General features: G+C 39.3%; 1 protein-coding gene across 1 annotated transcript; it reads right to left on the reverse strand.

The window, feature by feature from the left end:
• Positions 1–26,936, reverse strand: gtf3c2 (general transcription factor IIIC, polypeptide 2, beta). The gene is made up of 20 exons (XM_084377458.1): positions 26,662–26,936; positions 25,781–25,889; positions 24,041–24,659; positions 23,742–23,887; positions 22,050–22,252; positions 21,724–21,809; positions 21,277–21,354; positions 20,567–20,668; positions 19,386–19,613; positions 18,996–19,107; positions 18,735–18,852; positions 11,492–11,517; positions 11,140–11,269; positions 10,709–10,853; positions 5,734–5,895; positions 5,376–5,454; positions 3,980–4,108; positions 3,503–3,781; positions 3,172–3,279; positions 1–2,377 (listed from the first exon to the last, which is right to left on the reverse strand). Exons 2-20 carry the CDS (start codon positions 25,803–25,805, stop codon positions 2,177–2,179), a joined length of 2,976 nt encoding a protein of 991 aa, XP_084233584.1. The 5' UTR covers positions 25,806–25,889; positions 26,662–26,936; the 3' UTR covers positions 1–2,176.
• Positions 26,937–27,651: the final 715 nt, after the last annotated feature.

The following is a 27,651-nucleotide window of genomic DNA, read 5'->3' on the forward strand; positions in this document are numbered from 1 at the left end:
TGTACTTTCAATCTCAACTTTAATATTTATCTTTTATTACAAAAACATTTATTATAACTAACATTTCAAAAATAGCCACAGAGCAGAAAAAGAAAAGAGCAGGTGCTGTACATTCTGATGCTTTTATATGATTTACAAGTTAACAATAATATTGTCAGGACTGAAATATATTTAATGACTGACAACATCCTGCTGTTGTTCACTAAACATCATTCTGAAACTGTCAATGACATTTGTAAATAATTTAAAAAACAAAACTCATCACAACCCCTAATTTAACTTAGAGGAAAACATGTTTAGACCGGCTCTAAAAAAAGAGACACCTGTCTATAAATAATAACATTTCCCAACTTGTTTTGTGGACTACAAAATAAAGCTGTTAATATATTTTTTAAAAATAAACAAGACAATCGAATCATCCGAAAACAACAACAGCAGTAGGTTTAACAGATAAAGACAGAAACAATGAAAATGTATCATTTATAAACATTACATCCAGCAGTGTTAGAGTAAAAAAAATTCAAGTATTTCCTCTCAGTTACATCCTGAGTTGGTAAAAGACAAAAATTACATCAATTCAGCAGCAAAAATGAGCTCGAACATACGCTCCAATATGTTTCCCAGCTTGCTGTTGAGATTTTGAAACTCAGTCCAGAGTTTTAAAACATCGACAGTGATGTGAGAGGAGATTTGAGGGAAACTATAACTGCACTGGAATGTGTTGCTGATTATAAAATAAGAGTTTCATCAAAATAATGTGCAAGAAAGTCTTAAGGTTTCAGGGTTTCCAGCTTCTCATGTTTTGCAAATTTGTATCTTCCATTTTGTGACCAGAAACAGTTTTTGTCAGAATTTCCACACAAACTAGTGACACACTGGAGAATAATGAGTGATGTCTGCCTCGTGGAAGTGGCAAAAGGGATTTATGTTTTTGGTATTTTGTATGGATTCACTTTTTTAAGCAGGTTCAATTCCGTTGCACCTGTAACCACACCCAACAGTGACGTCACAGTGTACCGACACACCCTGAGGTACACTGTGACATCACTGTAGCGCTGCAAAAACGATATTTTCAGTTGTTATTATAATAAACTTTTTTTTTTACATTTCTATTATCTGCTGTCAACAATAGATGTACAGCCATGTTTGCCACTTGCAATGTATTTGCCAAATAAGAGAGACTGGAACAACCTAAAGCCCTATTGGACTAACTTAAAAATAAAAACTGCTAATGCGGTACGTTTCAAGCAAGGCACTTAACCAGCTGATCACACTTCCTGAACACAAAAAAACATGACGATCGACAAAATGGTGGAACAGTGGAAACAGGGATTTAGACTGAGGATGTGGTGAGGCTACAGGAGGAAAGTTTTACCAATGGCTCTCCAATAAAGGAACACTTCACCCGAAACTGAAAGTTCAGTCATTATCTACTCGCCCCATGCTGTTGGAAAGTCAGGTGAAGTCCACAAAACATTTCTGGAGCTTCACAGCAAAACAGTGATGCAGCATTCTCCGAAACAATCCAAGTAATCCAAGTCTTCAGAAGCCCAGAGATCCCGAATGTATTTGAAAATATGTCATTTTTACCCTATTGTTGGCCAAAATCTTCACTGTAGCTGCTAAGCTAAAAGAGTTAGCGTGCACCCTGCCTGAAGTGGGTGGACGAGGGTGTAAATAACATCTTTTCGAATCAATTTGGGACCTGGGGCTTCCAGAGAATTGGATTACGTTAGAAGAGATGTATGGAGTCTTTATATATATTTTTTTGATATTATTTTATTAAGTCCCCAGCTACTTCAGCTGTTAAGGAGAATGCGGCAACGCTGTTTTGCTGTAAAATTTTTATTACAGAGTGAACTGTTCCTTTAACTTGCAACATGAGTTCAAGCAAGTGTAGCACTGAGCTACTGTTGAAGAACACCTGCAAATAATTTCTCCTTCATAACTTTAAAGTTGAATTGGTCGATCATTATGATCATTACGTCGTTGTTGGCCTTTGGACTTGAAACAAGATAAAACCCAGCTGTTAAAAAGTAAATGTATACAGTAGTTCATTGTATCTGCTGATGACATATTGATATTGTTTTTATCATTCTTAAAAAACATGTTTTTGCAGTTTTGTGGATCATAAACCACGTGTGACAGTGTGATCCACCTTGTAGTTGAGCTCCTGCTATAGATCGTCTGTCACAGTTTGGACCTCCTCTTCCGAGTCTTTTGGTGAGTACAGTGCATCAAATTGAGCCCGGTTCTTTCTGATTATTTGCTCGGACTGGGAGCTGATCATACTCCTCAAAAAGTTCAGCCTGACCAGCCCTGTCTGGCCTGCGGACGCCATCCAGGTGTGGCAGCACATGTTGGGGTTGAAACGCACCTGAAGGGAGGAGGAAGAGGAGGAAAAATTGCTCACAATATCAAGCAACAATCTTTATTTGTAGCTGCAGACCGCTTTAATCTGAAGCTTCTCACAGTTTGAACACACACTGCTGTGAGTGGAGAAAGAAAAGATACAGTGAGGAATTATAACATCAGAAACTTAAACACACAAAAAAACAAATACCCACTTCATAGTAGCTTTCTTTGTCTCCCCTGTGAGTGACTCAGCTGTTGCTCCTCCTGAGTCAACACCAGCCTCCTCCTTCCTGTCTTTACTGACGCTCATCCGTCCCTCTCTTCATCACTATAAATCCTCCTGTTGAGCCTCCTCTTTTATTTTTTCCCTTCCTCTCGCTCAGTCTCTTCCTCTTTCTAATCTATCCATCCCCTTCAGACCAAAAGCCAGTCAAACACCCAGTGGCGTTTTGTTTTCCAGACTGTCCCATGAAGTGCCCGTCCATCATCTCATCCCAGAGGGCATGGCGGCACCCTCCACTCCGCCTCTCTTAAAATTAAACACATCAAATCCTCAAATGGCCGCTTTCCATCTCCCCCTCCCTCCTTCCACCGAGGGTGACATTTTTCTCATTTTACACATCATTACATTCAGCCCGTCTTTATAGCTGCCCATCAGAGGAGGAGGAAGAGGGAGGAGGAAGAGGCTTTTCTTCCATCCCTTACCTGTTTCTATTCTTCATTGTCCTAGTGTTTATCTTTCTCTCCCCTCGTTCTTCACGTTGAGCTGAAGAGGAGTCTGATAATGCCTGAGTGTGTGTGTGTGTGTGTGGATACCTTGTGAAGTGCAGCCAGTGGCATCTCATCCATGTTCATCTTCGCCTTCACCTCCGTGTCTCTCATGCGTTTCCACACAGCTCGCTTCTCGCTTCCAGCAAAGGTCTCCTGAGAGTCGGAGAAGATGATTATCATATTGGTTCATGTATAGAAGGGATGAGTCTAAAAATACAATAACAAATCATTTTAATCATCACTAATCAATGATGGATTAGTGAGTAAAACATTCAATTTGGTATTTTATTTGTTTCCCTCTTTAATTTCTTTGATCATAACTTTATCTGTTATCTTGTGTGAAGCACTCTACATCTTAGTGTTTGAATATACCCACCATATCATTGTCCATCAGGAGGAGGCTGTATTTCTTCACAGCTTCTTTGTACGTCTGGAACCGCAGAGGGGGACCTCTGTCCTTTCTACCTCGTCCTCCGTCTCTTCCGTTGTCATTATTGTTCTCATTTCCTCCTTCAGATCCAGCCTCCGCTCCCTCTGTCTCTCCTCCTTCCTGCGCTTCATCAGCATCTCCCTCCTGCTCCTCCTCCGCTCCTCCCACTTCTTGATTTTCCTCTTTAGTTGTATCATAAGGCACCAGAGATGTGAGGTAGACGGGCTGAAGGGAAACACATATTTGCTTCTACTTTGAAACTGAAAATTCTTCAATTAAATCCAATATTTAATGGTAAAATGTATGTTTTGACAGTCACATAACATCGAATCATTATCTGAAAGGTGATTACAACAAGGTAGAAGAAAGAAAGAGAAAAGAGAAGTGCAGGAGAGAGAATACAATAAAGAATAGTTAACTTACAAAACGCCTGTCCAGCGTGCGTTTGATGTATTGAGGAGTGTAGGCTATCTGAGGTAACACGGAGAAGATCACCTCACCAAGGCTGTCTGACGTCAACACGCTGTTCAACCAATCACTGTAAGATATAGACTGCAATGAAAGAAAAAGAGACGAATCAGCATTAAGATATTTGTTATTTCCCGCGTGAATTACTGTCTTGTTTAGGATTTTGCTGACAGATGATGCAATTTAACTTATGAGTCGCTTCAGTGGAGAAAACTGGTTTCTAAATGACTTAAAGTGAATGTAAAATATTTAAAGGTAGATTGAGTTGACTAATCTAGCTCTACAGTTTAATAACATAAAAATGCCAAGAATGTATCAGTTTAACCTGCTGTGGTTTTGTCACCACTGAACTAACAACACAAAAGGTGCTCTGAAAACACAATGAACAGACCAAAACCAACAATCACTCCAAAACTCATATCCCTCTGTGACAAAGAGCTCCATTGTCTCCACAAAATGAATGTAGTTTATTGAGCCAATCCTACAAATATCATCCTGATGCAATAAATACCCACTAGAGCGGAGAATGTGTATTAATCCACCACTGAAAATAGTCCCAAACAAAACTCTATTTCCTCCTGTTTGAGTAACATTTGCCAAAACCTGCCCAGTTGTTTGAGGAAAATTTATGTTTATGTACCTTGTCTCAGTTTTATGCAACTGAGACAAGGCAGGGAAGTCAGAAAGTGCTGAGGGGAACTAATGCACTGCTGGTTTGGTCTTTTCATGGGATGATTTTACAAATATAGAATAACAGCAGCCTTACGCTTCATTTCCACAAAGTTTTGTTTCATGTCTTTAACAACGGTTGCATGCTCGTGTTCAAAGCAGGGAAATGTATTTCTTCATGGATACAATCTGCACCACAGTTTTCTCTGTTTTATATGCACATGAAAAACAGAGGAATAATGCATGAAAAAAAAAAAGATGTTAAGAGGTTGGAATTTTTGTGAAATGTTTTGTTGAAAGACGTATGAACCACTAACATTATGCATTCACTCTGTATGTGACACAGCTAGCATGCTGTTAGCTTAACACATTGGAGATCGCAGAATAAATACTTCAGGTTTACTGCATGTACACAGAGCTATGTGGAAATGAGGCACTATCTTTTCATAGTCTGGATAATTTGACCTGGTACAAGGTACATTTAGAAAACAGGGCTCAGTTTGGGTTTACATCAGACATCCCTCCCCCGTGTGTTTCTTCATCCTTGCCAACATTAGCGTCATAGACACATTTCGAGGACTTCCTGAAGAGCAAAGCTAATCTATCTTGTGCCCCACGGCTGATTTAGGGCACGTCAATGACTGACTTGACGGTTAGAAGATTACAGCACAATCACACTCACCCACAGAGTGCCTGTCCGTGGAACTGCGAAGATGGAGCGCATTACATGGTCAAAGTAATGGACGCCATGTGAGCCAATCCTAGACAAACACATAAAACAGACATGACAGGTAGGAAGAAAGGAATAGAGAGGAAGAAATAATGAAACATCCTGAAATCTGAAAATGACCCTCATGTACACTCTTTAAATAAAGAGTGTATTATTTTTGAAATTATTTTTGCACAATGAAACTGTCTAATCCCTTATCTCATCCATCCTACGTAAACTGCAAATTCACATTACAGCGGTCATGTGATGGCAGTTACATTATACACATTTCTAGCTGTATGACAAGTAAAAAACAATAAAACTGTCGTACGCTGCGTAGGCGTTCTCCTGAGCCATCATGACACCAGGTGCGTTCAATGGCCAATGAATTTCATTGGTGAGAAAGCGTTTGAGAACGGTGACGGGCTTGTAGAGCCTCCTCAGATCCCAGGTCTTCACGAAGCGGTCCTCTCCTGCTGTCGCCAACAGGAATCTGACAGAAAAGGAGAAGGATCTTTAATAACTCAACAGACAACTAGAATGGCAATCTGTAGAGTGCAAACCTCTGCCAAGACCCAACAGTCCCCTGTGATACAATCAAGCCTAATCTAGTATAAAACCTGATTACTCTTAATTTAATTCAAATACAATTTATTTTAACACAATAAAAGATTTTTATCATAATACATTTTTAGGATCTTCATCAAATTCTACTCATGGATACCAGCCATCTACGTACACCTGAGTTTTTTCATCAGGATCCTTATTCCCTGAGAAATTAATGAAAATGTCACCTTATCTTGTAATGGTAAAGAAAGTGACAAAAATATCAGTCCCTTTATCTGGAACCACGCAATAGAAGTTAATGGGGTCTATTCTGGGCCGAGACCCATCGTCCATCCACGTTTCCTGGAAATCTGTTCAGTAGTTTTTGTGTAATCCTGCTGACAAACTAACCAACCAACAAACAAACATCCTTGGTGGAGGAACAATAATGATAACGATATTACTGTGATGAGCTAATGTCATTTAGGCTCTACTGAGTATATACATTTATTTGTAAAGCAAAGCTTCAACACAGAAATGGAATGCATCATTCCCCCTACATTGATCAAATCTGACAGCTGTGTCTGCCATAAAACAAATGAAGATGGAGCAATCAATACAACCAGATTTCATTGTGACAAAAACTGTGGTGTGTGAATGTGGAGAGCAGAGAGAAAAGATGACTGTTCAGGTGTAAAAAAAGAAAGGAAACGCAGACGTGGAACAGAGAGAGGGAGAGTTTTATCTCTTTCAACATGGCTATGTAATTAAAAAGCAGTGATCCAGACAAGATATGTTTCCTCTCTGCTGCCAGGAGGGTGACTCTCTCCGCAGGATTAATCTTGTAATTCACGTACGCACCTTGGGTTCAACTTTAGGTTCATATTTTCTATGTCAGCCTCTAGAGAAAAAAAACTTTTCTAGAGTGAAGCACAAACACAGTAAGTGATAAATAATGGAAAGAAGGACATGTTCATCAGTTTGTTCTCAGATCTGCGCACAGATGAACAATGCTGCAGTAATGTTAATGGCAACATTAATTACCTAGAGAAATTACTAAACGGTATGTAAGCTTCAGGCATGCAATGTGAATACAAAGCTCTATAGGCAAGTAGGATTGTTGAGGAGGGGACAGTTGTACTTTTTCAGTGGGTCACTGCTCCAGCAAGGAAGTACAATGAACAATAGTGCAAAAGCAGAACACAAGTTGATGCTGATATATCATAGTTTGACCTGATGGTCAATATGCATTTAACAAATGTTCTCAAAAAACGTTTTTCAGCATTTCTCCTAGAAATGTAATTACAGCGTTTTTCCGTAAACTGTCGAGGCAGGCAAGACATTTACATCATGTAACCCCAAAAGCCAGATTACTCATTTTTTAGGTGGGTTGTCAGCACCTTACAAAATGATGGTGCAGATTTTTCTTGCTGATTTAACAGACTACAACTACTGAGGCAGTTTAGAGGAAACTCTTTGACATCAGAGGTGGATGACATTCTGACTGGCCAATATCAGGTTTTTAATAAGAAGCCAATTTCATCCGAGGACATTGCTTTAGCCCTTGTCATGTCAGTGAATCCTTGTAGCAGACATTAGTGATGTAAATGACCCCTCTATCTTTCTTCTCAGCTACACATTCATCAGCAGAGTAATGGAGCAGAGAGAGGTTTCACAAGGATGACAGCGTCTCTATGAGGGTTAAAGCGAAATGGTCGGCTATGACCTTATATCACCTGTCAGATATTGGCCAGTCAGTGTTCACCTCTGTGCACAGTCATAGTCATATATAGGATAAATCAGAATCTGGGATGTAGTAATATGAGGAAAGTTATGAGCAAGAAAGTAATGGCTAATAAGAATAATGTCATTTGGGATCAAGAAATTCCTGCATGTAGACACCTAAAGAGGCAATTGTTTTAATACTTTAATAATAGTTATGGTGTTATTGGATCTCACTGCTCCATTTCACATAACTGAACACAGTGCACAGCTAGAGTTGGTTGGACTTTCTAGTACAGTTGATTAAAGTTCCACAGGGGTCCATCATAGGCCCCTTTCTGTTTAATCTATACTTCCAGTAGCTTAAATTATACAAAATAACAAAAGCTCTTGCAGCTTATCATATCCAGGCACCACAGACCTTCTACTGTCTAAAACGGTGTCTGTACTCAGTCAAGTTTGTTTATCAGGTAGAAGCAGCATCACTCTGCTGCACTGCTTTGCATTCGCGGGTAGTGAGTGTTTTTGTTTTTCAATAACTCAAACAGAGTGATATGTCTTCCATATAGCTGATCACTTCACAACAATTTCAAGAGCTGGCTAAGATTCTTTATCATATCAAAAATTCAAGCTGGTCAATTATATCGCTTTGAACAGGGCAGGGGACCAGGGTACTTGGATCAAGTAGTTGGTTAAAAACGTTTGCCAAATTTAGAATGCTATAAATGTCATTTTGATCTGTCGGATACATATTTAATCAACACTAAATAAATAGTAAAAAGTTTTGGATCAGGCTCCCTATCAGAGATACACACTATTAAAGAACTCACATTTGGATAAGGGCCAAATAAACATGATGAGGACATCCCTATGCTGAATGCCTTTCTTCAAGTTACAAGATACAATGTCAAAGAAGAAACTGTGAGACTGTTACAGACTTAGACCTTACTCTTAACAGCCACACAAAGCCAAGTAAATCAATAGCCTGTTATCAGCTTAAAATATAGTATGAAATCAAGGATTTTGTCCAAGCAAGACATAGATACTTTGCATTGATTGATTTAACTAGCCTGGAAATGTGTCTTTACAGATCTTTCCCATGAAGCAATCAGATATGTGCAGCTTGTATTGAGTTATTTATTCCTGACAAATTAAAGACAATAAATGCCAAAAACACAAAGAGATTGAAAGCTACTGTATGAGTGAACTTGCTTTTTTGTGGATAGAACTGGTTTTATTTCCCTCTTCCAATACTCCTGGGCTGTACTGTCTGAAAATCTTAAGCCGGGCAACTTTGGAGTAATTTAGGGAATATCTTACTGAAGGGTGCAGCCTGAAGGTCAGTGGATGCTGAGTAGCAGAGAGATAAGTTAGGTTACCTCTTCTGAATAGTGATGGCTTCGAGAGGACATGGCTTCATGCCCGGCCTTGTACCCCACATTTTGAATTAGTGCCTGAATACACTGGAGCAAGGGCTTTTCTGCCAAACTTCAGCACATCTTTCTGCTTCCAAGATTTATTGCGCTGCCTTTGGCTGCGAGTACCAGAGCTGCCTTTAACCCACATTTTAAGCGGCTGTGAATAAAACTGCCAAACTAAAGTAGATGGAGAAAAAACCTTTAAAAGATAAACGAGCAATCAGACAATCCTGCAGTCCGTGAAATTCTTTCTCTCTTCTGTGACAAGAATTTCTATGATTATTCTCATGAAAGAGTTTTTCTTTGCCTGCACGAGGCTGTTTTATTGCTGAAACTGGTTTTATGATTTGGGGTTATGCAAATAAACTCAATATGTCCTGTTTTATAGCATGTGAGACCAACCACCATATATCTATTTAAAGCTGTTGCAATAATAACTTCAATATGCGGATATAAAACATCATCCCTACTTACTTGCAATTGTGACATGCTCATATCACACTTACACTTTTCATTACTATATTTGACGAGGTGGGGAACCACTGACAGACTAGCTGCACCTAATATTGTATGCTATTCTGTCATGTTTTGAACTGAAGTTCAAATTTTAAATATGTAATCGACCCAAGAGTGCCAATTCTGTATTTCACTGCAGCACCCAGGAGCATCCATAATTTAAAAAAGATTCCCAGTGTGTCAAATACATGAAAAATAGAATCCCGAGCTCGGAGTAGCAGATGATAATATTGTCTATTGCGATGTTTGGGCAGGACAATATTGTGATACTAAACTCTGGATATTTCCAAAGCCTACTATAGATCGAATTGAAAATCTGAAAAGTTTTCCTTCATTACACATTTGTTTATGACTAATGATGGTTAAAATGATATAATGTCAATGCAGCATCAGCATACAGGTGAGATCAGAGTAGAGCTGCGATGATCAGTTCATTAATCCTTCAGTAGTTTTACAAGCAAAATGTGTGACAATTGCTGATTCCAGCTTCTTAAATGTGAAGATCTGCAACGTTTCTTTTTCTCTTTGGGTTTTTGACTGTTAGTTGGACAAAAGCAAACTGAGGACGTCACTTTGGGTTCTGGGAAATTGTGATGAGCATTTTTGAATTTTTTTACTTGTTATTAAACAATTAATCAATTAAGTTTGAAAATAATCAGTAGATTAATAATCATTAGTTGCACTTCTGCACCAGTTGAAAGTGTGCAGGAGCAAATTTTTCATTATTTTCATGTGGGACTCCGTTTGGATGAATTAAATCCTGTGTGTAAATACTAAGCTTTAAGGAAAATCTAGCAACAAACGCCTATTTTTTGTTAAAATAACTAGACATCAATGTCTAATCCAGAAAATTAAATACCGAGGCACTGAATATTGATACAATGACAGCCTCGACACCGATTTTTCATCATGTCCATGAGGGGGCATGATGATATATTCCTCAGAAATGGTGTATGTGAATGGTATATGACGATAGACAAATTTATATCAGAGCTACAACTACTAAGTATGTTGTTATCAATTAATCTACTAGTGATGATTAATCTATTTAATGTGAGTGCCCTAACACTATGTGTAGCCCTGGATCTGAGTGAAAGTGTCTACCTGGAGGCGGGACAGAAGGTCAGAGCTCGGACGGCGTGGTCGTGAGCCAGGAAGCATCGATAAGGCAGCAGGCTGAGCGACTTGTCGGGCTCTCGCACTCGCAACAGTGCAGACTTGGAGGACAGATCCCACAGACCTACGACACCTGGAGGAAAGAGAGAGCGCATGAATTTAACACACAACACTGTATAAAAATAGAAACACACTAGCTCAAATTGTAAAGCTACCAGTATACAAATCAAGATGAGAAGAACATGTCTTTTAAAGCCACCAGATCATGAAGACAAAAACCATAAAAAGAAGAAGGAATGTGCTATTCTGACACCAGAAGCATGCAGATAAACCTAAAGGGGATTTACACTGTGCATTTGTTTTTTCTTTCAAACACTGATCCAATTCATCAAAAGCATCTCCGAGAAATCAATTCACACCATCATAAAATCCAATAGCCATTATATCGTGTGGTTTTGCAGGCAGCCAATCCATAGACAGGACTTGTCCACTCTTTTCATGGCGAGGAGCTTTGAAGGCGCCGAGCTTCAGTGTTAACACTCCTGCTGCCTGCAGACAACAAGAGGGAGGAACACACAAATGTTACTGCAACATCAGTATATAGCAGGGTGGGACAATATGTCTTCCTGCAGCATTCTGTTGTTTTTTGTACATATTTCACAACGTAAAGTGTGGGTGGGCAGAATTTATCAACATAAACAGAGAGGATGGTGACAGCAGGAGAGGAAATGAGAAAAGAGAAAGACAAATGTTTTTTAATTACGAACCTACCTGGTATATTGGCAGCTGTTGACCGGCTGCGGAGAGAAACAGAAATCACACTTAGAAATTGTTTACTGGTAATAATTAAAACTAAGCATAACAATGAGCATTTCCAGAAAACAAAAAGCTAGAATCTTGTATTGAACATAAATATAGAAAACCTTTATAGCAGTCATCTGTTTTGCCTTAGTTGGCTGTGCAGGGTCGAGCATGTTTAATGTTCAATTGGAAAGGCTGCTGCAAAGCTGCAGGACTTGACAAAGTAGTAACACAATTTGAAATAGGAGAAAAAATTCTGTGTGAAGAGTGGGACTAAATAAAAAAAAAAAATTTGTGCTAGACCTGTCACATGGATGTTATTTTATTTGATCCTTATCTTAGTCTTTCTTGCACCCAATTGTCTTTTTTGTATGACACCATATAGTCTTGTGTTTGTGTAATAAAAAAATGATTTCGCATGCAATTTCTACCATACGAGAGAGCGACTCATCACTGAGGCTGCAGTAGACTGGTCTTTTTTTGCTGGAGGAAGTATTAAAGTGGCAGCCATGATCAGAGCTAGTCGTGTTTTCTAAATGCTAAGCAAAGCATCAGTGCTTCCTGTTTTATCTCCTTTAACAAGGGGTACACTGGACCATCCTTCATGAAAGGAAAGGAGATAATGTCGTCCCACAAATACTTTCAGGAAAAACATTTAAAGCAACGCACCAGTCATCCACCACCACATAATCTGCAGGTGCACTTGGATTCTCTTAGCACAGCAGATCTCTTTTCCATAGTTGTTTTCCATCAAGGTCAAGTGTTTAGGAAAACGCATTGTACGGTTTGTTTTTTTGACAATTGACCACAGTTTAATCTTGTATAGATGAAAAGCTTTGCTGCACTTACATTTATGTTTTGCAAAGTTCAATTCTCGTATAACCAAGTATGCACGTATAACCAAATCCACCATAAACTACTTGTGACCACACCCAGCTGTGAAGCATCATTTTACAATAGCACAGTATGTAAAGACCTAAACAACTCAACCAACGAAGCAGAGCAGAGGCAGAGTAGGGCGGGTCTGAACAAGAAAAGCAGTGAGAGTCCATATGACGCTGAAACTTTGCTGACTTAAAGCACGTTAACATTGAGCTCAGAGTAAAGCTGAGGCTGAAGGGAATTCCATCAGCAGTTTCAGAGATATCCTGACTTGAAATGAAGTGTGGAAAAGGGATCGATAAACTAAAAGGTACAATGCATATGGTAGGCAACAACTGCAGAAATCTGATGAGTGTCTGATGAGCTGAGACACTCTGGACTAAACTGTCAGACAGACAGACCAACTGATATTGCCATCTGTAGAGCCCCTCCCCTGGTGTGGTTAAAAAATGACCGGACGTTAAGCACCACTTTAAAAGTAATTCTGCCGTGCCTGCCTTGACGATCACTGTTGTGCTTAATAGATGTAAAATCCAATAATGAAAAAAAAAGAAAGGTGTTGGACTGTTCCCCATCATTAGTTTCCTCACCTCCTTCAGTTTAGATTACTGAGAGTTCAGATCAATACAGAGTCCTCCTCAATCCTCCTCCACACTTTCCATCGACTCACCTCGGCCTCAGAAAAACACACACTCATACTTTTAAAAGCCTCTTGTGTCCTAAATCAAGTCCGGACCAATGTTCAGACTGGGTGAGGGTTGCCGTTAACGAGAATATGTCAACTCACGTCTTCCAATATGGCTTCACGACCTCAAGATGAGTCTGACGCAGGTTTGGACTGCTTGGCTGTGATATTAGCAGGACTGCAAACGTATCAGATTTTTGAATAAGAGCACACAAGTTGTTTTATGTTAAATATGTGAAGTAATATGTTAACAAAATATCAATTTTATCACGCAAATGTAAGTTTTAGTTTAATGGCATACCACTGCAACTCTAGTTAGAGTGAACGCATATTACCATTTTGACTTTAAAACTTATATTTTGTTGTTAAAATCATAATGATTTTTTTGTCAAAGACCTCTTGCCTACTCAGACATTAAAAAACCCCTCTTCTACTTAAACTTACTTCTAATTAAATCATTCTGACAACATACAGCAGGCAAATTTTATGATCTGAAACTTGATAAACCAATTAGATTTCGATGTATTTAAACAACTAGTATAATTCAATGTTATTGCAAAAGTGTGTGCATCAAATGCTGCAGAACTGGGCCTTGTATGAACTGAAATCACAGGTTTTTTTCTCGTGACCAAGTCCAACAGTCCTGTATAACTGATGATGGTAATTAGCCTGCATCGTACACAGACAGTTTTTGTGAGAAAAGTACAACATACAAAGAAGCGCTCCAACGTGGCCTTCCTGTGACCCCCGCACCTCCTTCCCCCGCCCAATCCCAAGTAAGTCTCGGATGATTGACAGAGTAGGGATACAAGAGGTGTCAGCTAGTAGACCTAAAATTCATAGCTTCCAACACTAACAACTGGCTCGGTGATGCATCTTCTTTGTCATTTCAATTATAGATCCTTGTCTGATGGAGAACGGCGCTGTAAATTATGTGCGTTCACTTCTCTCCCTCTTGTCTTTTTTTTCTCTCTCCACGCGACGCCTCTACACCTCCAACACCCCCGCTCTCCACTTCTGCAGCTTTAACAGCCTCCTCTGCTCATTCACTCGCTCGTTCATTTTGGCGACTGGAAAGACAAAAGCCATTTATAATTATCTGTCGCAAAACAGCACCGGGCTGGCGGAGTGAGACTGGGACACACACACACACACACACACACACACACACACACACACACACACACACACACACACACACACACACACACACACACACCCTTTTTAGCCAATTTCACCTTTGACCCTTTTAACTGATACTGAATCTCATGGAATTTCTTTCCACCCATGGTCATGTAGGATAGCTAATCTACATTCAATTAGCACTCATCATGTCAGGCTAAAATAAGTGAGGAGCTGTGAAGCTACTCGATGGTTATTTTTCACTTGGTTAAATGTACCTTCACTCTCTCCATCCCTCCCCCGCCTCCCTACTGCCAGTTCAAAATACATTTCCCTGTCTGCCCTCTTAGAGCACTCGACATGATGAAAGGTATTTTCCAGCTACAATAAACTCCACGTCAGCAGCTCAAATTCACACCTGACAGCACAGTCAGTGTGCAAGTTATTTGTTGAGAGCCTACAGAAATGTCCACATCCTACCTGCATTTGAAAAAATATAAAAATATTTTTTTAATTGCTTCAGGCTGGTGGACAAAAGTTCATGTGAATGTTAGTTGATCACATTTTTGGTGTGTTTCACATGCAATTCCAGAGGCTTCGCATGTGGTCTCATAGGTTTAACATGAGCATTAGTATGGGTGTAACATGGGTATTTATGTAGGTTTCACATATAATCCCAATGGGTATCAAATATAATACCAATGGGTTTCACATGTAATCCCATATATTTCACATGGGAATTCATGAGATTCATGTGGTAGATGCTGTAATTGAGGACAGCAAGGTCCTTAAATTTGTTTAAATCATAATTAAATAATGCTGTATATATTAGAGGCTGAAATCAGTAGACTCAACATATTTTAACTGAAGTACTTTTTGGCCAACAAAAAAATGGGTACTCAATATTTCCCAACAAGAATTATAATTCTTAGAAGAGTGGAGAAAGATTTGAAGCAATGTTTACACCACCCAGTTGGGAAAAAGAAAACACAACACAAACTTAGACCCTGTTCAAAAGCTTACTATTAGTCCAAGTGTGTGTGTGTTTAGAGCGACCGTATCCTCAAATGTGAGCGCTCTGCAACCTTTCTATCCAATAACTATAACCTATGGTTGGAAGCAGGGGGCTGATGGAGTAGCTCTCTGGATATGTGACCCAATGACCCGTAGCTACAAAATAAAATGGAAACCAGGAGCCATGAAGCAGTGGGGAAAAGGGGAGAAAAGGGATGGAAATGTCAGGTTTTATACAGCTTTTTATGTCCAAACTGCACAGGAAATTTTTCTTAATTGTGAAACCAAGCCAAGTGTAGTACAGTGGAGTCTGCTGAAACCCAATATACTGTGTTTCAATTACATATTAACACATGAATGACTATGCTTGAGCTCCTCCATAATGGTGTCCTTAAATCAGGGAGTTTTGTGTTGCCTATTCCTTTTCTTGCTAGTGTGCTTCATAGATTTATAGGCGAATAACGGTGTTGATGTGATTGTTTGACCAAACATTAAATACAAATCTGGGCAAGTTAAAGAAGAATTTAAACATACTACAAGGAGTTTTTATGTGGAAACATCATGAATCAATTTAATTCTAATGCCTCTATATGACCATCTGTTAGCTGTAGGCTACATGTAAGCTAACTGAGGCATATGAACGGCTTCTTGAACAAAGTTTACTTTGTTCCACCCTCATCATATTGCAGTGTTTAAAAAAGAAAAGTAGTGTTAAAAATATGTCGTGTCTTTCTTTATTTGTTCTCTAACAACTAATGCACGCATTAGCCAAATCAAGATCTTTACGACAGGAGGCGGTGGGACTCATACTGCTTTTGTCCAAAGGTGCTGCCAGCTATTTGTAGCTTCTTTAAGTTTATACTCTGGGTATTCTCTTAAGCTACGAAGGATTGCTTTGTAACTTATCCAGCAAGAGACTCTGACATATCCACCTCAGAAACCACTGGGGAAAGTGCAGAAGGTGAAGCTATCAAGCTTAACATAACCCTATTAAAGCTTCTGTTGACCTGTTTATACATGGTGCTATGGGCCGCCCTACACGTTTTGTAGGCCCAGTTTAAAAAGGTGCAGTATGTAAGAATTGGCAAATCTGCCTTCGGTGGATATCTATGCAACACCACACACAGATGTCCTGGAAATATGTAGTGGTTTAATACTTTAGCAAGGCATCCTCATAATTTTCAGATTTTCCTGAAACAAAATTGCCAAATTTGAGGTACTACGTATCCACACAAAATGCTGAATATGAGTATTCTCCACTGAAGAACTATCACTTTACAACAACAACTATCATCCAACCCTCATACTACATTGTGCTACAGAGCAGATATGCTCCAGAACACAAGGCTTAATGGGACGTGTGAAGATTGTGTCGGCTGTGATATAATGTAATGTGTGTGAGAGTTCATTTTCTAAGTGTGTGCTGTTCTGAAATGCTGTGATCTCAGACTGGTATAGTGTTCAATCAGATTAGCTTCTACGACTGTGCAACACAGACAGATAAACACACACACACACACACGCGTGCACACACACACACACACGCACACACAGACATAACCAGGTTTCTGTGTATGATGGATGTGGCAGATAAGCTCCCCATTAATCTCATTCATACAGTCTTCTATCAGCAGAGCCCCAGAGGCAGCTGACGCAGTGATCTGAATAGACCAGACCACAGGCTCCAGCATCTATAATGTCAGCATATACTCACACTCCTGGAGAGCGTTCTGTGTGTGCATGTGTGTGTGTTTCTTCCAGAGGGGCAGTTAACTACTGCTATTCTTAAAGCTGCATTAAACAGTTTGAAAGACCCTCAAGCTCTAAACATTCACAGGCAGGCACACGAGGAGGCTGAGGGGCTTCATGGATGCTGTCCTGAGATCCTGTCCAGTTAATGATGTCCGAGTCTGATATGATGGATATGGTGCTGTGTGATTGATTACATACTCACTGTGGAGTTAATCAGGTTGTGTATTAACGCCTGTAACCTGAAATCATTCTAATGAGACCAGAGCTAGAACTATTTAGCGATTAATCGATCAACATAAAATTAGTTAGCCACTATTTTGGTTATCAATACATTGTTTAAGTCATTTTGTCTGTCAATAATTCCAAATATTCATTTGTTATGAATTCTCTATTGTGAGGATTGGGCATCAGTGTGCCTGTATCTTTATCCCTTAATTTACCTCTCTACAATCATACTCACTCACATAGATACCAGCCACCTAAATACTATTGTTGTCATCAACATCCATGCATTATTCCCCCGAGACACAATCATCTCACAATGTTAAAGAAGATGAGAAAGAATTCCTGGATAAATCCCTTTGTTCAGATCCACACCAAAGTTAATGGGGTCCATTCTGGGCCGAGACCCGCCCTCCATCCAAGTTTCATGGAAATCCTTTCACTAGTTTTTGTGTAATCCTTCTGACAAACCAACCAAAAAAAAACAACAAACCTCCTTGGTGGAGGTAATGAGATTTTTTATAAATAATCTTGAGGAATGTGGCTGTAATGACTAAGTTGGTTAAAAGCAAGTATTAGAACAGCCTGGTGAGTTAAAAAAACTACATCTCTTTACTGTAAAACCAGAAGACGATATATAGTGCTAGATTATGATTAAGATTCTCTATAATATAAAATGATTGCCTCCACCTCTATAATTCCACTGGACCTAGTGACCAATTCTTTTAATTTGTACAAAATCCAACGATGTGAACAAGTATCACTGATTATATTGCATTTTACAGTCGACCCCACACATCTTCAAAGTCACGAGTTCCTGCTGGTTATCACTGCGTTTCCTTTGCCTCTCCCAAGAGACAGTTAAGGCAACTGGTCCAGGTCACTGGATATCGGATGTGTTTCATGGCAACTCCAAATGTCTGAGTCACCAAATGGATCCACATAACACCAAATCACTCTCAGGGTGCTTCAAAGTGACCGTGACGCCTGCTAAAAGCACCTAATCTCAATCTCTATTCTCGCTTTATAGTGGTCACAACATGTGAGCTGTGGGTCGGACTCTTCTAAAACACAATAGATGGATGCATCTGTGAGCAGATACAGAAACTCATTAAGGTGTTTTTATCCATTTCCATTTTTTGTGGTGTGTGAAGAAATCGAGTAAGGAAGCTGTGTAATACGCTGCAGCAAACCTTATTTTAATCAGCAGTTGGGTGGAGTTTAGCAGCATGTGAACAAATCCATAGTCCAGCTGTTAATTTTTACAATGCTGCCATGATCTGCTGCTTTACTGCAGTCCTGTGTGCTCTCAGGCTACAGCACCAATCAGGTATCCACTGACTTCAGGCTTTATAAGGACAACACTGCCCTCTGCTGACCACTGGAGACAGTTCATTTTATGGGTGTCTGAATCTGCTCAAGTCAGAGTTGTGTACTAAGGTTTACTACTTCTATTTGATTTTTTTTTTTAACAGGTAATGGAAACTATAACATCAGTATATTAGTGTTGCAATACTTGTTATTAATGGTTCCTACCAGAGTTATCTTGCTTGTTGTTGGAAAGCAGAGCATCAGGGTGGGGCAGGCTGTAAATGGTGACCACGCTGTTGGAGGTGGCAACCGCCAGAAGACCCAGTCTGGGCAGAAAAGGTTCCTGGGCGTGTAGGGGATTTACATGTTTTTTTATACAAATGTCATAAAGTATCAGCTATAAGGCAAAACCAGACCACATATGTTAGTACTGGCAATCAAAAAGTCATGTTGGTGGAAGCCCACTTTGAAAACAAAGCACTTTACCTTTCTGCCACAGCTGGGAGGCTCCCAGCCTCCTGCAGGACACCACTTTAGATGCCAGATGAAGCCTTTGTCCTGGGCCAAACCATAGGCCAAGGCTGGCTGGGAATCTGGTCTGCAGAGACAGTGGAGGATGAGCAGGACAACATAAGATGTAACTTGTAAAACAGACAAGATGGGGGAAACAAGATGTGGCAAAGGCAAAAAATAGATATCTCTTTTTTTATTTGGTAAGAAATACAATAATGATGGTTGATTAATAAAGAACAAGCTGGAAAACCAAAACTACACTCTGGCAGTGACGTAGCCATTCAACATAAAAGCCTCCAAAATAATCCCAAACATATCACGATCAGTCCTCAAATAACCCCGGTGCGCCCACTCCAGCTGTACCTGCTGTTGTACTCCAGCTTGCTGATGTCCCACAGCTGAACGAGTCCAGGCCCGCTGTACGTCTTGTTGACGTAGTGCTGGTCATCCATCCCTCGATGACAGGCCAGAGCTATGTACTGAGACGCCGGAGCACCGTCAGGTGTAGGACACCACTCCAAGGCCCAGACAGGTCCGCCTGCATACAGCACCATGTCCCAACGGTCGGGGTGAGCAGGTACTGCTGTGAGCCTGTTCAGTTACACACACAGAAAGCACTTTACTTCAAAATACCAAATCAGACTTTTAAAAAGTCACTGATCTCAAAACATCTTTTTCACTTTTTGTAACATCCACCACATAAAAAGAAAGAAAATCATCTGGGTCATATTTTGGATCAATGCTTTTTAGCACAGTACACAACACAGCAATTATTTAGCAGAACTGAAACAAGATTCATTCCCACAATGAATCAGAATGGCATGAAGAAATGTCAAAAGAAAATACAGAAATAAATGAATAAATAGGATAAAAAACTGTTAATGGAAATAACATGAGATATAAATATGTAAAAAACTAAATTAAAATTAAATAAATAAAATGGAAAATAAAATTGGAAAGAGGAATTGATAGTGGCAAATAAATACAGGTGCAAAATAAAACAGGAATATACATTTATTAGTAGAAGTATCACATTTTTTTCAATTAACACAATCATTTATTTTTTATATTATTTTTGATGCATTTAATGGCAGATTAATTTATTTATTAAGCCATTCATTTACTTGATTTGGCAGTTTTGGTCTTCTATACAGAGACCCAGACTAGAACTACAACAGGCAGCTAAATTACAAAAGATGAATGCATCAATGTGAAGAATGTAAATATTATCATTCTCTGGAGTTTGTACAATGAGCAACTAAAAATACAGATTTCTCACTCTGTTATTATTTGTAGGTTATAAGCAGGAGTGGACAGCTTCTTAGCTGTAGCTGATATAATATATCGAAAATGACAGGAGACTAAAACACGGATATTCTGAAGTAATAAATCATTAAATAATTCTTCACTATATATGACACTAAGGAGTCTGAAACAAAATCTTCTTTATAAAAAAAATACATAAGTCTAGAAAAGTGATAAAGTTACTGTAAATGCTGGTGAACATTTCTTATGTTTTAAGTTTGGCTGTTGCTCAGTCTCACCTGTTGAGTCTTTGCAGAGGCGTTTCCTCCTTACTGAGACCATGTCTGGACACTTTGAATGCAACTGACTGAAGCTCCTGAGGCAGGTATTTCTCCACATCACTGAATAACAAATTAGACACACACACTTTTAATAGTTAACTTAAATAACTTCAATGTTATATCAGAATCCCCAGCACACCTGACACATACAGCATACTGCATAACCCCTAAAGGGGCTGATACACACGTGAACTGTCTACTATTTAATTACCAGGTGTGTATATCAGATGTCATCATAACACAACTGGCCAGATATGTTACAGTGAGATGCTGCAGCAGTGACATAGTTATGTCTCAGTATAAAACAGCACACAAACTAACAACACCCATTCAGTTTGTTCAGACAAACAGACTGCCGGCCTTGAGACATAAGTCAGCTGTTGACAGCTCCTGTTAAAGACCTGAGAAGGTCCAACATGGCTTCCTGAGGTTAGATGTCTCAGTGTGTAACAACAGAACAGACGGTCACAGTGATGAAAACTTGGCTACAGTAGTAAGTAGCACCAAATGGCAGAAAGCATTCTGCAATGAAAAAAAACCCATTAAAATATGGTAAAAGTATGACTTCATTTTGTTCATCAACTTACAAGCCTCCTCTCTTGCAGAATGCTGGATTATATCTATGCATGTCAGTAATTACAAACAAACAAAAGTCAAAGGTTGAGTACCTTTGTGGTACAGGATGCCAGTCACTGGTGGAGGGGACCCACGCTGGGAACACCCAGCTGCTGAAGTGCTCCTCCCGGCTGGAAAACACACGTGAGCACGTCACAATATGTCACAAACACACACCAGGGCTAAAAATAACAAGAAGTTAAGTCACCAACTCCTGGTTTTTCCAATGGTATGTTGTTCTAGTGATGCTTTGTACATCAGTGTCAGTGAATTTGTGGAATAATGTCATCCCTGAGTTAACGAGATAAATGCAATGCCACTCACCATCACTCAGCACTGACAATTACTCATCAGAATGAAATAAGACAACACCTGCTTGCTCTGGCAATAATTAAAGCAGAGCTGCACTTTCAATCTTAAAACACTTTTTTATTATTATTTTCAAAAAAAAAAACAGTGAGCAAAAACAACAAGACTTAGTGCTGAGTAAAGCTACTTACAATTTTTTGGTTGTCTCAGTGGTGTCCCAAACGATTTTCATGAGGCTGGTGTTGAGCCCGTTGGGGGTTTTGGGATTTGGGCCTGTCTGTAGGAGGAAAGGAGGGTTTGGATGAGTTTCATTGGTCACTTCTTAATGAAGTTTCCGCAGAGATCCAAGTTTAGTTTTGAAGAAAACTTCCTAATATTTAAAGGAAGGTGAGAAAAACTGTGATCATAACTTTTAAGCCATTACCAATAACCACCATAATCACCATTCAGGTGATAAGGGGATATGTCAGGCCAACACATATTAAAGACATACATCAGAGATGAGAAAACTACTCACCCAGGTCCTGTTGACTTGATATGTTGCTGGATTTCTTCTTGTCCTATACTCTGAGTCCGAGTCCTCTGCTTCTGCCTCTCCTTCTTCTTCATCATCGTCGTCTTCCATCTCTTCAGCCTCGTCTTCAACACCTGGAACAAAGTCTCCATCGTCTGAATTATCGCTGTCAGAGCCAGCACGTTTCCTCTTTTTGCCTTTACGTCCTGCAGGAATGTAGAGAAGAATGAGTCATGTCAGAGTATGTAGGGATCCTCACTGTTTAAAGTATAGGAGGATTATAACGGTCAATTCTTTAACTAAAAGCACAGTATGTCATTTCTGCTGCAAACACTGAAAAACCAAGGATGTAGTTTGATGCCATCTTGAAGAAGCGAGGGATCATGGGAGTTGTCATCTTCATTGTTGAACAACTGCCCTTGCCGATGAAAATCTATCTAAAGTTTAGGCACGTTCACCAGCTTTCTTCCTCGCTCTCTGATGTATCATCTGATGTTTCCCCAGAAGGTACAGCGATATGTGACCAAATGAAATGCAACGTTTTCTCTGGGTTTGAACACTGTTGGAAACATTTCAGATGACGAAGTACACAATTAAACAAAAAGCAATTTAAAATTGTCAAACCCTGGTTATAACTACAGGTATTCTGGAAAAGGTCAATGGTAATGGTTACTCAGTGGTTGAAACCAGTAGAAAGCCACACTCGCTGTGCTGCTATATATATATATATATATATATATATATATATATATATATATATAATATCTGCCTCTGGCCTGCCCCTGACCTCTGACCCACAACTACCATGAGAGGAAATGTTGACACCAGCATGTACAGTGACCTCTTATCTTATCAATAGCCACACTGTCATGAGCTCACCAACAGTGCACCTTCAGTCAGGAGTCAGGATTAATAATATAAAAGAAACAGTTGGAGTAAGCTGTGAATAAAACAACATTTATTCCTCAGCTGGATCATAAATTCTCCTCAATGGTAATAAACACAGATAATATTCAACCTGAATTTCCTTCTTTTGTCTCAGACAATAACATTTTGGAGACGGGGAAAGACACAAAACGGAAACCCTGCTTCTAATGTCACCTTTGAGCAGATGTTATAGTCCTCAGTGATGGTACTGTTCAGCTGGTTCTAAGGCCCACTGTCTCCATTTAACTGAAACTGCCAACACTAAAAATAAATGGCTCAATAAATAAAGAAATGTCATCAAATGCAACAAAAATAAAACTAATAATAAATCTAGGCATTAATAATTGTTGACAAAGTGTGACAAAATGTGATATTTCTGTTTAAATTTGCTTTATACTTTTACCACTTTATTTACTCCCCTATCTATTTACTTTCCCACATGTTTATGATTTATCAAAAATGTTTTATTTATTTATTCATTCATCTATGCTTTTATTTATGTATTCTTTTGCAAAATGCAAAGGAAAAGGAACACAGAAGTAAGCATTTAATAGAATATTAATTAATTTATTGAGCAATCTCTTTATTTTTTTTTTGATTTTGGCAGTTTCATCCCTCCTTACTTTTGGAAACTGAATGAAAACAACACCATCGTCTTAATCATGATGTCAGTCTAACATACACATCCACCAAACACATCATTGACTATCTTCAAATGTCTATGCAACATATATTAAAACACGTTTGTGTGGAGTTGTGAAACTGTACCTTTGCTTCCTTTGAGACTTCTGCGCCCCGTTACTGACACTGCTTCTGTTCGGGTGACATCGCTGTTGGCCCCCGGCTGGGAGCCTGATTCATCACCGGGATGATTGAATACTTCTTTTGCCAGAATGTGGAGGTACTTCAAAGCCCTGGAGAAATTTTAACAACAATTTTTATATAATGACGACATTGCTCTTTGTTAAACTGTAGGCATGGAGAAAACTGCTGGCTGTTTTCTCTCGATCTCCATGTTCTGCAGTGCAACATACAGTAAACATGAAGACAGACTGCACGTGACTCACGCTTTAGCAGCACCTCTCCTGCGGCGACCACCTGGTGTGAGCTCCTCTTCAGGTTCAATCGGAGGTTCCCCTTCAGCCTCCTTACAAGGTGGTTCTGTAACTGGTTCCACTTCCTGTGCAGGACGCTTCCTGACATACTTTCTCTTTGGTTTCCCGTTTGCCTGCTGCACAGTATTTGAAACTCCATCCTCCTCGGTTGGGAGGTCTCCATCAGTCGCGTTAGTTTTTTTGGCAGGAGTTTTTTTGGCAGGAGTTTTTTTTGCGGGAGTTTTTCTGGCGGGAGTTCTTTTTATTGGGGTCTTCTTGGCCTTAACTGCCTTTTTAGGCGTTTCCTCTGAGATTTGACCATCGGACTCTTGTGGTGTTTTGTCAGTTGCTTCTATTTCCACATCTGCAGTCTGTTGTGTGGCGTTCTTAGCTTTTCCACTCTTTGCCGGAGTCCTTTTCAAAGCTGCTCCTCCTCTTCCTCCTGAGCTCTTTCTCTGTGGTTTTTGCTGGCCACTTTGCTCATTAGTCGTGTCCTCAGTTTCATAATCTAAATATTTGGGATTTTTCTTCCGCTGTCGTCCTCTGGAGGTTGGTGTTAAATCGCAACACTGCTCTGACGGCTTCTCTTGCCCTGTGAGGAGAGTGAGTTACTACTCAACAGGTGTACAGTATACAGCATTGTATAAACTACAACAAATTAAATTAACAATTATAGCTTCACAAAAGGACTCACTGTCTTTCTATTCATCCTAATCAAATGTTGCTCTTACAGGCTGCAGCCTCACAAGAAGAAATCATTCTTTTGAGTAGGGTTGTATGATATGCTAAGTAAATAATTAAATATTGCGATTACTTTGACAGATAGTCAAGCAGGATTTTAGTGGAAATGGTCATTTTTGAATGTTGATGTGATTTTTACACATTTTTTTTAGCATCGCAATGCTTCATTTATAATGGTATGCTGTGACATGTTGTAACTTTATCAAAAAACTGCAGCTCCTGCAATTTGGATGTTGTACTACTCATATTGAGATTCAAAAAACATAGTGATTAATTGAGGAGCCCTACTTTTAAACACAGGACATATATGATGTTACTGTGTTTCAAAGTCTGATATCTTATGGCAATTGTGATTAGAAATGAAAGAAAGAAATATAAGTTATTTATGCTTTATTGAATTTATAGATTGTGCAAATGAATAAATTACTTTGACTCTCAACTTAATCAACTGTGTGCAAAAATTAACTGAATTACACACGCTGAACGCCCAAAATAACAGTTTACGATGTTAAACAATACGTTGAGGGATTTCAAAGATCCAAAATATATCGGCGAATGTCTCTACACAAATAAAACAATGCATTAAATCCAATCAGCTTTCTAGATTGTTATCATGCATCAACACCACTCAGCTAACAGCCTGCCACTCGGCATGCTCTTCCATAACTGAGAGTGGTCAACAACCTGCGACCTCAGCTCCTATTGTTACAATTTTTATTTGTTTTCAGTATTTTTGGGGCGCTTTTTGTTCCTTTACTTGTTGTGATAGCTGGAGAGTTGACAGGAAATGGAGGAGAGAGAGCGGATGACATGCTCTACCAACTGGGCTCTTTGGGTGCCCCATTGCTACAGTATCTTTACATGAATTCCAGAGCAATTTACAAATAAGTAACTATTTTTTCCCAACATGACACCCTTGTAATAGATAGTAAACTAATGTAGCTGTTCAAGAAAAAAGAGCATGCTGGCAACCTTGTTCAGAGTCAATGGGATCCATAGGCCCTGGGTTTCTTGTGCTGTGGTTGTCTCGACTGATGCCTCCTCATGTGTGGAGTAGTTCCTTCTTACTCTCGCCTTGGTGCTGTTCAGACAAGAGACAGAAATTAAGAAATATAGAAGACATACCTTGTTTATAAACCAAATCACAATATTCATAAAATAGTACTTCTGAAAATATGGTACAAACAAACATTCATTTCTCAAGGTATGTACAGTGACTGTACACACACAGTAGTATTTCATCATTACAATTTCATCACCTCAGTGTCTCCTCCTTGAGGCTACAAATTGTCAGCCACAATTAGACAGCCTGTACTAACATTAACATCACCAGGAACGTCTCTGCTGTATTTATTACAACGCTTGACACCTTGCGTCAGATAGTTTCAAATACCTACTGTGAAAACGTGGTGTCACGGAGCCAGACATACTGTCGATATCACGTTGGTATCGCGTTGTCTGCGACTGACAAACCAAACCTCATTCAATAAACTGACAGTTTAATGCTCTCTGTCGCGCTGGCAACTGTACACAGGTAAGAGATAGATGAACTATTAAAATAACTAATGTTTTTAACCCGCTCGTAAATTCGGCACACGTCTCAAATTCCACAAATACCAAGTACCAAGTTATTTAAGTAACACACTTTAGTTAGTCGTTTGTTTTCCCAGTGACTCACATCTCCCTCTAGCCACGCTATTGAGCTAACACCACACAGCTAAAGCTAACAGGCTAAAGTAACTGTGGAGTGTAGCGCTTCATAATCTGACGTTCAGTAGCTATAATACTTTATTAATCCGCCTGTTCACAGACACACTTTGTCAGGAATACTATCACCACCGTTAAAAACTCACCCTGCGCTACACGGAGGCTTTCTCCACGGTGGCGAAGGGTGAAGCGCCTCGGACCGAACCCGGGAAGCTAGATCCTCGCCACTCGGGATCGAATCCCAATCTCTGCTACCGGGAATGACACCGTGAGAGACCACCGACAGACCCGACAGAGAAATCCTGCCGTTTTTATTTCACGGATGGCAAAATATCAACATCACCCGCGGTGTTCCCACTGACTCAGGCTGCTGAAACTCACATTCCGCTGACATCAGACCGCCATGTTGTTACTGTACAGACATGGAGATCACACCGCCCCCTACCAGCGCAACGTGGAACTACACCGAATAACAGCTAACCAAATATCAGGTGGAGGTCATGAAATACATTTAACAATAGGTCCAAACTTGCGAGGATAAATATTTATATATTTTTAAAATAACATTTGCAATATTGTAGACATTCTATAGCCTGATACTGTATGCTTTCAATGGTGTGCTGTATATGCATTGTATGCACCCAGTAATGGGATGTAATTAAGTGCATTTACTCAGCTACTGTACCTCAGTACAATTTTGAGGTACGTTACTTGAGTATATTCGTTTTCGTCTACTTTATAATCTCACTCCATAACATTTTGGAGGCAAATAATCTACTACATTTAACTTAACTAAGAAAACTTTGTTTATCTATTTTTCAGATGACATGCTGCATCAGAGCCAAAGAAGCACATTTTGAAATGTATTTATTTTATCAGCAATCAGATAAAAAAAAAAAAAAAAGATTTCTGATTTTGATAATCAGCCATGTTGATAATTGGTCGACCCATAAACAGTACATACATACATGTATATAGAGGTATCATTTATTTTTCCTTGTACTTTTGATACTTAAGCACAATTATCATTTGACACTCTTTTTTTACCTGAAGAAATATTTTTAACACAATATCTTTACTTTTTCTCAAATATGACTTTGAGGTACTTTTTACAACACTGTATGGACTTTGCTGTA

Source organism: Pagrus pagrus (genome assembly GCF_965226575.1).
Source record: "Pagrus pagrus genome assembly, chromosome: 16".
In the NCBI taxonomy this organism is placed as follows: Eukaryota; Metazoa; Chordata; class Actinopteri; order Spariformes; family Sparidae; genus Pagrus; species Pagrus pagrus.

What these genes read in the sequence shown, in the direction of transcription:
- gtf3c2 (XM_084377458.1), bottom strand. Translation starts at nt 25,805, where the DNA reads ATGGATCCCATTGACTCTGAACAAG. An exon ending in AAGCTGGAGTACAACAGCAG is followed by an intron (nt 19,108 to 19,385) that starts GTACAGCTGGAG and finishes CTGTCTCTGCAG; the next exon opens with ACCAGATTCCCAGCCAGCCT. An exon ending in GGCTATTGGATTTTATGATG is followed by an intron (nt 10,854 to 11,139) that starts GTGTGAATTGAT and finishes TCTTTCCTCCAG; the next exon opens with GTGTCGTAGGTCTGTGGGAT.